Consider the following 11,605-nt stretch of genomic DNA (forward strand, 5'->3'; position numbering starts at 1 on the left):
TCTACTCATTCGAAGCAGGTCACTGTGTCTCGCCCTTGTGAGGGGGGAGACTGTCTTGAAAGAGTATTGGAAGATTTGTGGGTCTATGACAACAGCGTAGAACTATACAATGCAGTGTCCCCAAGTGTTTGAAGATTTGGAAGTCTGGCGACAGGGTCTGGTGAGTCCCCTGTGATAGGCAGAATAGCAGCCCCCAAAGATGTGTGGGTTCTAATCCCCAGAACCTGTGAATATACTGTATTACACAGCCAAGGGAGGTGAGGTTGCTCATTAGCTGACCCTAGAGTAGGAGCAGGCCGGCTTACCCAGGCGGGCCCAGGGTAATCACAAGGGGCTTCACCAGGGGAAAGAAGAGTAGGGAAAGGGATCAGCGTCACAGCGATGCACAATGCAGGAGACTTGGATGGCCATTGCTGGCTTTGACCACGGAAGGGGCCAGGAGCCAAGGGATGCAGGCACAGCCTCTAGAAGCCAAACAAGACAAACAGATTCTCCCCTAGAGCCTCCAGAAGGGATGCAGGCCTGCCAATGCCTCGACTTTAGCCCCAGGAGACCCATTTTGGACCCAGCTTATGTTGGCGTAAGCTGTTCAGTGTGCGGTCATCTTTTAGCGTGGCAGCAGGACAAGAGCAGTCTACACCCATCCTTCTTTTTCCCATTTCTAAATCATTTAGCTTTCATCGCGTGCTGTGATTATTGTCCTTATTTGTAAACGGCCCATATTTTTAATAAACATGTTTATGTCTCCTTTAAAGCTATAAGGTCCTTGAGGGCAAGGCCTAGGTTTGTTCTGGGGTTTGTTTGTTACAAGTGTATCAGAATGTGAATCAGAGGCCTACACACAGCCCGTTAGTAGGCGGCCTGTTAAGAACGTGGTCAGTTATTTGCTAGGCTGGCTATGAGTCCAAGCAGCAAACTTAGCAAAGACAGGAAACAAGAAAGCTGGTGTGAAATAAAATATGGAACCCTATCAATTCCTCCGCCATTAGACTACCCCCCCGTCACATGCACGCAGGCGGGTTTACAGAGATCCCATTTTCTCTGTACCCTCCTTTGCTTTCATTTCAAGCTGATGGTCAGGTTAGGGCATTTGGGGCAGGACACAGAGTGGAGCCGTTGGGAGGTCACTGGCTTGTCCCCACTCTCGTAGAGGCCTAAGGCCTTTGAAGGGATATGTCTCTTTTCAGTCAGGGGACAGGAAACCATCAGGAGGGTAGAGAGGGTGGATCCCCAGAACCCACGAAGGGAACCAAGTTCCTACAGCAATGGGACCCTGAGTTCTGCCCCGAGACAAAACCTCAGGGGAAGCAGTGCCGGCTAGATCCTGGGCCCCGGGGTCCCCCACTGACTCGCCAGCCTTCACACAGTGCAGGAGCTAAGAACACAATGGGAGCAGGTGCAAAGGGTAATGAGGTCTCTCTTGCAACCACACAGAATGGCAGCTGTTATCCTTGGGAGCTCCCCGCCCTTTTGAGCCGGGAGGCCTTTGCAGAACCAGGTAGAATGGTGGGGGGTGTTGGTCAGAGAGGAAGGGGGATGACCTTGAGAATGGGCAAGACGGGCTTTCCCACTGATCCGGCAGGAAGCAGGAAGAGGACTTGGCGTCTGAACTATGGGGATCTAGGACAACAACAAGTGACAGTCTTGACACTGAAGTTTGGGGCTGACATTCAAAACAGTGATACCTGCTTTGGCTTTAAACGAAGATTTTAATCTCCAGGTGGGGGCAGGCCTGGGACAGGGTGGTAGGTCTGAGGGCCACAAGCCTTTGCTGTGCAGCTTGAGGAGTCGGGGGAGGAAGAGCCGGAGCTGCTGGTGGGATCCGCGGCGGTCCTAGGTTGGGAGCATGTCCTCCACCACATAGGGTTGGAAGTACAGATAAATCAGAAAGCAGCTCCAGAAGCCAAGGATGAACAGGGTGGCCAGGCTTGATACGGAAGTTTTCTGCTGCTAGAGAGGGGAGAGAGGCAGGAACAAGAAGCAAGGTCAGCTCAGCGGCCAGGGGGGCACCCCCCACCCCCACCACGGGAGCCTCTGGGCAGCAGCCTCCCGGCTGGGGATCCCAAGCCCTCCTGCCTGGTGCCATGTCCTCTACGACTGAGTGGATGAGGTGGGGGAGGGGGGCAGAGTCTGCACGACCGGGTGGGATGTGATGCCAACGCAGCCCGAGCCCACTGCCTTTGGGATGACAGGGCACTGGGCTGAGACAAGAACTTCTTACGGGGGTCTACCTACCCCTGATTGTAGTTGTTCTTTAGGGCACACAACAAACATTTTTCCTGTAGAGGACAGAAACGGCACAAGAAAGATCATTTTTCCCTGGTCCAAGATGGCCAGCCTGCTGGGCACCCCATCGGATCTTGCTATAGGAAAGGACAGAACAATACAGTGGTACTCAGGAGCAGGTCCAGCCAGGGTTGGGTCTGTGTTGGTCATGGCTTTGGAATCCCCCTGAGCTGAGGGCAGGACCCCAGGGAGGGTTCCGGGCTAGGGAGGCATCTGGGGCCAACAGAGGGGTAGATCCCATCCCTTCACAGCAAGAGGTAAGGGAGTGAGAGGACCCGACAGGGGGGTGGCGGAGGGAGGGGGCGGTCAGGGAGCAGCAGGAGCCTGGGGGGTAGCACCAGAGTAAGGCTTCACTTACGCAGCATGGCCCGCATTGATGAAGGGCATCCAGAGGGTCCTTTTTTGGTTTCTGTAGTGCCATCATCTTCTTGTGGAGAGAAAGCGGTGTTCCGTCAGCCCCATCCATCTTCTTGAGGCGGAGCTGTGGGTCCGGGTCTGTTTTTCCTATCAGCCTGAGTTCTTGCTGTTCCTTTGGCCCTCTTCTAAGGGGACTGGGGAGTCAGGGAGGGGCAGAGTTGGGGAGACCATTTCCAACATAACAACGAGATAACCATAGTGTGGGCAGCCAGGGAAGACCTTGACCCCCAGCCACTGCGGTTCCGGAAACCAAGACAGGACCGTGAAGAGTCTGAGAGTCCTCCGGACCCAAGGACGCTTAGCAAAGTGAAGGGAGGAGATTCGTTAGGGATGAGGAGAGATGGGTGTGCGCTACACTTACAGCTTGCTGTTCTTCTGTATATTTATTAAAACATCCATCTTCTCATCCATATCCTTCTGCATTTCCTTCAAGAGAAAACCCAAAGCTAGAACGGTCACGCTGAAGGGCGTGGGAAAGCCTTTTCTCTCGCCTCTCTCTGCCGGCCGCTTAGAGATGACCTCAGCATCCTCCTCCCTCAAGAATCCTCACAGGGGGCGCCTGGGCGGCTCAGTGGGTTAAGCCTCTGCCTTTGGCTCAGGTCATAATCTCAGGGTCATGGGATGGAGTCCCTGCTCGGCAGGGAGCGTGCATCTCCCTATCTCTCTGCCTGCTTCTCTGCCTACTTGTGATCTCTCTCTCTACGTCAAATAAATAAATAAAATTTAAAAAAAAATAAAAGAATCCTCACTGGCCTTGGGGGACATACACCCCCTCTTCCCCATCCTCACCCACTCCATGCTGAGGCCAAAGCACAGGCAGGGTCGTCAGGGGCTCCTCCAAAGTCTCCAGAGGACTCAGAAAGCAGAAAGTCTTTTTATCTGATCCTACACTTGGGTGAGACTCTTATCTGCTTTGGCTCCATGCCTATAAAATGATGGAGCCGAGAAAATAAATCCTGTGACCCAACCCTCAAAGATACTTTTGACTCCGATTTTCTGACCCCTGCGCCCAGATCCTGCGCATGTACGTTTGCTCCTTCTTTAACCCGATTTCTGGCAGAAATGGTCAACATAAAAGAAACAGTAGCTCAAAATGGCATATCACGTCTATTATTTACTAAGAACTGAAAGAATAGTAAAATCCTTTTGACGAGTTCAGACCTGTAAAGTTTGATCTGGAAAAATTGGCCACAAAAGAAGATCTAGAATGGCAGAGGGTATCATGGATCGTATCTGTTCTGGAGAAACACAGGGTTGGCTTGAACATGATAAAATATAAATGAAATATAATTTGCTTCCAAAAATAATTTTAATAAAAAAATGAAATGTTTGGCAAGAGTTTACTGATCTGCAGTGGAAAACTGGTCAAGGAACCACACACTCTGGGTGGAGAGGATTTCAAAACCACCTTCTTGAAAAGCATTTTTAAGTGCTATACATTTTGACTAAAATATCTGTACTCATAAACACAGCAAAAATATCCTTGAAGTGGAAATGCCCCTGGGTTCAAAATATCAGAGTCAAAATGCCCCCCTTCTTAGAAGTCTCACTATTACTTCAAATTCATGTCCCAAAGTGATCTCCTGGTTTCCTCTTCTAAATCAACTGATTGCCAACTGTCCTTGTCGTGGTCACCACTTCCTTCGACCCTTCAACCCGTCCCGGTTGCCTCTGGGGTCATGGACGCTTGCTTCCCCTTCATTCTCTACGTTGCATCACTCACCAAGAGTATTATTTTTCCTTTGATGCATCTTCCAGATTTCAGATTTACTGTTTTCCTTCTGTTCCCACACTTGGTCCAGCATCCCTCCTCTTGAGCAGGGATGTGGCTTCCTGCCTGATCGATTGCTCCAGACAGCCCCCACCCCCAGTCTCCCATTCCCCCACCCCACACCCCTCCAGGCCACCTTGTGAACAGTCAGCCTTTCTGAAGTGCTGCTTCTAGCATGTTCTTTGATTAAGAATCTCCAGAGGCCTCTTACTGCTTACACAACCAAGTCCCAACCTGTCTGCCTGTCTTTCAGAAGCCTTCACTGTCTACTGCCTTTGTGCCCATTCCATTTCTCACAGTCTCCCCAGATAATCCCATGTGTAGGACTGGTCTCCCCACTGACCGTGATACACTTCACGTTCATCCTGCTTCCGTGCTGTGCCCAAGCTGTTCCTGAGCCCAAAATAACCTCCTTTGTGCTTTTCAATCCCCAATCCTGCCCACTAACAAAACACCGTGTGTGCATTTTCATATAGAAATAATACACAGGGGCGCCTGGGTGGCTCAGGTAGTTAAAGCCTCTGCCTTCAGCTCAGGTCATGATCCCAGGGTCCTGGGATCTAGCCCCACATCAGGCTCTCAGCCTGCTTCCTCCTCTCTCTCTGCCTGCCTCTCTGCCTACTTGGGATCTCTGTCTGTCAAATAAATAAATAAAATCTTTAAAAAAAAAAAAAAGAAAGAAAGAAAGAATACACACCCTTTGTAGAAAATTTGGGCACTATAGGGGAATATAAAAGAACAAATTAATCTCATCATCTAACAATAATTGCTATTAACCCTTTGGGTATATTTCTTTCTAGTCTTTCTTCTGAATATTTACTTAGGTTTTTTTTTTTTTTTTCACTTAACTGAGATCAGCCTGTTATAGATTATTTGTATCTTGCTTTATTACTTCTCGTTATAAGCATTCTTTTTTTTTTAAATGCACTTTCTATTTTGAAATAATTTGGGATCTACTGAGAGTTGCAAAGACAGTACAAAAGAGTTCCCACATGCCCTTGCCTCAGTATCTCCTTAATGTGAACATCTAACCATCTAACCACGACAGTGCTCTTATTATTATTATTTTTTTAAGTAGGCTCGACACCCACCATGAGGCTCAAACACATTACTCCGAGGTCAGGAGTCACGTGCGCTGCCGACTGAGCCAGCCAGGTGTGCCTAGAAGCATCCTTTCTAAACACTCTTTCCAACAGTTCCAGTTTTCATTCCACAGATACCCCTTAATTTATTTGGCTACTCCACTATTGAAAACTGTCATCTCCAAATCTCTGCCATTATAAATAATCCTGTGATGAACATCTTTTTACATACACCCACGCTAGTATTTTGGATTATTCTCATACGTAAAATTGTGAGGCATGGAATTAATAAGTCAAGGGGTTTGATATTTTTTGATACCTATTGTCTAATTTATTTCCAATGTTATATAGACCTATACTATGACCCGCAGTATAAGAGTACATTTCTGCCTTGTTCTGTAATTGTTATTAATTCAAAATTCGCTTATTTGGTCATCTGGGTGGCTCAGACGGGTAAGTGCCTGACTCTTGATTTCAGGTCCAGTCATGATCTCAGGGTGGTGGGCTGGAATCCTGCATCAGGCTTCATCCGCCTGGGAATCTCTCTCTCCCTCTCTCTCGGAGCCCTCCCCTCACTGTTGCACACCCACACTTTTTCTCTAAAATAAATAAATAAATACTTAGAATCTTAAAAAAATAAAGTTCACTTATTTGAATGTGACAATGGCCTAAGAATTATTTTCATTTGGCATTTAATTGATTATGCATGAGGTAAACCTTTTAAAACATTTCTTGCTTTTGAGTTGTATTTTCTTTTGTGGATTGTTTGTTCATACCCTATGCCCATTTTCCTATTTGGTTCTAATTGATTTATGTGAGCTTGATAGAAACTTTTATTGGTGTTTGTCATATTTGTGGAAAATTATTTCCCCCAAATTGTTGTTTGCCTTTTAATTCCATACACGAAACTTTCCTGTTATGTTTTTTAAATTTTTTATATTGTTAAGTATATCAATATTTCCTTTGTGACTTCTTCTGTTGTATTTAGACCATCTGGTTGAATATTTATACATAATTTACTCTTGTTGTTTTTTTATCATTTAAATTCACTTTATGGACTATTTCAGTTTTTACAATGTTAACTGAATTAAGTTTTTCTTCATATAATCAAGCAGTGTTCTTAATATGAATGCATAATCTTTTTCTTCCTTCATATAATCAAGCAATGTTAATACGAATACATAAGCCTTAATATGAACACATAATCCTTAATAGGAATACATAATCCTTTTCTTCTAACATGTAAAAAAAAATCATCTTTATTATGTTTTAAATTTTATGGAGCTGTGGTTCCCAACCTTGAGTTTACAATGGAATCACGTCATGATCTTTAAACCCTACTGATCTCATCTCAAGAGGTTCTGATTTCATCGGTATAGAGTGCAGCCTGGGTAGAAGGTCAAAGCTCCAGTACAGGAGATTGCAATATGGAGTCAAGGTTAATAACCACTGCTGAAGTGTTTAGGATCTGATTGTTATGCAGAGAAAAGCACCAGAATCACTTTGATATTTTTAAGCAACTGTGGTTCCCCCAGGAGATTTTTATTCAGTTCATCTGGGCCAGGGCCTGGGTATACTGATTTTTTAAATCGTCCCAGGCGTGCCGGGTAGAGAGGTTGTTAAAGAGTTATCTACACTGGTTTTGTTCATTTGACTGGTTATCTAGACAAGATTATTGTGGCTTTGTGTGAATTTTAGATCTCTGCCAGGGGTAGTATCCCTTGATAACTCTTCAAACCTTAAAGATATCTGCCTTTGCCTTTTTATGCTTCTACATCAGTGGTTCTCAAATCTTCATCTGGAGAATGTAGAAGAAAAAAATCCAAGGGTCTAAGCCCCCTCCAAATTGGACCTGGGCTCTATTTTCTTTATTTATGCTCCAGGAAATTCCAGCACACATCCAGGTTTGAGAACCACTATCCTAGAGTCTAATGGTTCTCCTAGTAACGTCTGAGTTCAAAACTAAGCTTATTGGGCTTTTGCTTTGATTTGCATTAAGCTTCTAATGTAGCCTTCAAAGCTCACCTTAAGATTCACTTCCTTTGTAAGGCTTTGTCTGGTTACCCTGGCCCACATTTTTTCCTTATTTCTCCAGACTCCTAGTTAACTCTCGCTCTCATGCTGCTTGGTGCTTGCTTGCTTGCTTGCTTTCCACAGAGTTTGGGTCTTCCTACCAGACTCTCAAGTGGCTGCAGGGCAGGCTCGGGCCTCTCCTTCCATCATTTCTAGTATGGACCCAGATCAGTAAATGCTCACCTTCATAATCTCCACGAATTCCTGGAGTTTATCAAAATCCTTGTCCATTACGCCCTTTATCTAACGAAGAAGAAAGGCAAGCACATATTACTCAATGCGGAGTCATCTCTGGGGCATTTAAAAAAAAGCAGGGCAGCAGCTGCTCCTCTCTCTGGAATGAGCTGGATAAAGTTCAGGGAATGGACGTGTCGTGGCCTGTCAAAACCCCTTTCTTCCCAAGGAGTCTACGAAGGGACGAGGGTGCATGTAGCGTGAAGCCGCCGCCGCCACCCCGCAAACTCCACCAGCCTGGGCGGGGCTCGGATCTAGCTATTGCAAGGCTTCCCCTGGGGAGCTCAGCCCACAGTTTCCAGTACTCCTCCTTGCTTAAGCACCACCTCTCATCACAAGCGTGCCATAGGTGGTTCCATCCAAGAAGCAACAGGAGAGTTTTGTTGCTTTTTGGAGCAGGCTCAAGGGAGGAGAATGGGACTGGTCCCTGACGGCCCCCGCATTCCAATCAGTCCCTCTCACTCTCACAAAAGTTCTAGCTCCTCAACAATCAATGTGACACCTTAGAGAGTTCTTGGCGTTCACAGCCTGGGTTTAAGCATCAAACAAAAAGAACTAGATCTCCTGAGCTGCACCAAAACACCGGAGGAGATCAGGCTGAGGTAGGCTAGGGCTTTTTCCACGACATTCTGGATTCCCCTCACTATTCAGAGGTCGGCACGCATTTTCTGGGGTCCTACCCTTTCCCTCTGCGTCCTAGAAAGTCTCATCCTGTTACCTGTTTGATCTCGTCCATTTTTTCCTTGAGCTCTTCCCTCACCTCCCTGAGTTCATTCTGAGGAAATAAAGCAGAGAAGAGAGGAAGGAGTTAAGGCCATGTCCTGGGTGGAAGGAAGATCCTGGGGCGATGCTCATGAGGAGGGACAGAGAGATGCGTCCCGCTACGGGGGAAGGAAAGGATGCTGTTAAGAACATGGGAGAGTGGGACATGGAGACACCATGTGCTTTGGAATAAGATGCCCAGAAGGGTACACCTTCACTTCCATGACCCCCCAAAATGCACAGCCACCATCTAACCAGTGGGGAGCATCAGGCCACCCAAGTGAAGGGTCAGTCTGCAAAACAAATGACCTATAATCCTCATAAATGACAATGTCCCAAAAAAACAAAGGTTCAAGAGTTGTTCCAGATGGAAGGAAGCTAAAGGAACACATCAAAACAGTTGTTTTTTCTTCTGTTAGGAAAGACCTTAGTGGAACCATTGGTAAAAACAGACTAAGCACTGAATCAATGTTCATGTCCTTTGATATTTTGATCACTGTACTGTGGTTATGTAAGAGATTGTTCTTGTTTTTGTTTTTTGACAGTATACACTAGAATTTGAGAGAAACATGCTTTCGGATGATTCAGGAAGCCTATATTATACGTGTGTGTGTATATATATATATATATATGGGGGGTCATGATCAAATGTCAACATTTGGGAAATCTGAGCAAAGGGTAGACTAGAATTCATGGCACAATTTTTAAAAAATTTTCTGTAAGTCTGAAATTACTTCAAAATACAGAGCTAAAACAAAAAGCAGCAGAGGGAGTGAAGTCACAGGCGCTGGGGCAGAGCCACGGACGCCAGCCGGAGACCCGTCCCGGCCAGAGTCGGCGGGCCCAGGTCTCCACAGCGCCCCGCCAACCCCACCCCTGGGCCGGCACACCTACCCTTAGCTCATGAGTTCCTCCTGCTTTGGTAAACGGCCCTTCTTGTTTCACTCCTTTGTAGTCGTATGTCTGTTGGTGGAAAGCGGAAACGCAGAATGTCGGAAATTGCAGGTGTGGGGTGGGCGAGGGAGGAGAGATCTCCTGAGTCTTGGTTCCTCCTTTCGGGCCTGGGCAGGTGGAGGTGAGAGCTGGCTGCCCCCCCCACACAAGAGTTCCCGCCACCTTCTCCTCTCACTCAAGCTTGTCATGCTCTGCTCTCCTGGCCCCACTCCTGCCTCAGACACTTCTAACGTGCTCCTGCCTCCGCCCACAGCACCCTTCCTCAGTCTTCTTGCTGCGCTCAGGGCCCGACCTCCCTATTTTAATTCTCTGTCTAGCAGGTGACAATACTGAGTTTTCCTTATTTATTCCGTATCAGATTGGTCACTAGTGCTAAATTCTGTGAGAGCAGAGAGCTTGTCTCTCTCTCTCGTGTATTCCCCAGCACCTGGGACAGGTCTTGGCCACCAGGAACAGCGAATGACCCCTGACTCCAAGTCACCTCCCCACGGGTCTCAGGCCTGGCTGCCGGCATGGCCTCAAAAAAGCTTCTTACTTTGGTCGGCTCGGGCTTCAATTCCAGGCACACTGCCTTGTAGCTCTTGCTCTGTGGAGGGAGGAGGTGGGCAGTCTGCCTGTCAGGCATCAGGACTGAGGGGGATCACACCAGCCCTCTCGAGGGGCCCCCTGCCCAGGCCTGCCTGTCCTCCTGCCCCTGATCTCAGGCCCACAGACTACCTCCCACCCAAGGACCCGATTCAAGACAACCGGACCTGGTTACTTTATCTTCCTTTTCTGAGCTCAAACCTACCCAGGCAGCGGGCTGCCCTCTCCCTGCAGAAGCCTGAGCAGGGAAAGCACCTGGAGCTAACTTTATGAAACCGAGTGGGTATCATTTCGGGAGTGTGGGCTTTGGGAGAGACGGACCCCTGGTCTAACCTCAGCTGCTTCCTGACTGGTTGTGCCACCCGGGAGGTCATCTAGTCCCTCTGAGCCCCCATTTCCTCGCCTGCAAATTGGGGGCGCAAATCCCACCATCTAACATGGTGCTTGTGTGCCAAGGACGTGCCCTTCGCTGGGGCCTGGCATGGCCTCGGCTGGGGGAGGGGGATTGGGGGTGACAGGACCATTACTTTGGTCTTTGTTCCAGAAGGAGTCAGCAAAGGCGTCTTTCCTTCCCACCCCCAGGCAGGGATTAGTCCCACCCTCCTTCCCGGCTGAGAGGCCACCTGGAGCTCAGAGCAGAGAAAGAAAAGTGGGGGAATTATCAGAGAGCTCTGTGGACCACCCCCACCATGCCACAGCTCCGTCCCGCGGGAACTCGAGAGGCCCCCATGTCCAGCAGTGTTCCTCCCTTACCAGGCTTGTTTTCTTCAGTTCTGCCTTCTTGGCCGACATGATGGAGGAGGCCAGAGTGTTCTTTAACTTCCCGACCTCCCCACAATGGGCCCCTGTGACCAGGCCACTGTCCTATGCAGATTACAGGCCAAGGCAAGGGCAGGATGACCACCTGTTTGTGTGCGGAACAGCTGAGGTCACAATGCCCAGCTGCCCATGCTGGTGGGCAGTGTCACCACATCTTCGAGCTGATGATGAGGGACAGCGCAGGTTCTGAAGCCACGAGATTGCCCTCCTGCAGGGGGGAGAGGGGCTCTCCTGCAGAGTCCCCCTGCTGAGGGCCTGGCCTCATGTGGCCTCAGCCACAGGCACAGCTCCCCAGGAGCGAGAGATGCTGTCTCCTCCCCCAGCAGGATTTACCCACCAGGAGGTGTCCCCAGACAGCTGGTTCTCCCCTGAGTCTGCACGGAGTTCTGCCGCGACGTCCCCATATGGACAGACCCTTCCTTGGCTCCAGAGCTGTCTTGGGTTCAGACGCGGCCAAGTCCCTCTGGTTCAAGGTCCATGAACCGCGCTAACCTATTGAGCCCACTGGCTTGTGTATCGGGAAATTGGGTCTAAAAGAAATCAGGGTCTCCCTGAAAAACTGCTTTATAAATGACACACATACACTTCTCATCATTTGAGCCGGTGATGACAACCGACCCGC

At 48.5% G+C, this 11,605-nt stretch overlaps 1 protein-coding gene across 1 annotated transcript; it reads right to left on the reverse strand.

Moving 5' to 3' along the window:
• Positions 1-1,000: 1,000 nt before the first annotated feature.
• TEX35 (testis expressed 35) lies at positions 1,001-10,956 on the reverse strand. The gene is made up of 9 exons (XM_059414037.1): positions 10,918-10,956; positions 10,115-10,165; positions 9,520-9,588; positions 8,582-8,638; positions 7,813-7,872; positions 3,065-3,129; positions 2,645-2,837; positions 2,236-2,279; positions 1,001-1,177 (listed from the first exon to the last, which is right to left on the reverse strand). Exons 1-9 carry the CDS (start codon positions 10,954-10,956, stop codon positions 1,060-1,062), a joined length of 696 nt encoding a protein of 231 aa, XP_059270020.1. The 3' UTR covers positions 1,001-1,059.
• Between the last annotated feature and the right edge of the window lie 649 nt (positions 10,957-11,605).

Source organism: Mustela nigripes, chromosome 10, assembly GCF_022355385.1.
Source record: "Mustela nigripes isolate SB6536 chromosome 10, MUSNIG.SB6536, whole genome shotgun sequence".
NCBI classification, from domain to species: domain Eukaryota; kingdom Metazoa; phylum Chordata; class Mammalia; order Carnivora; family Mustelidae; genus Mustela; species Mustela nigripes.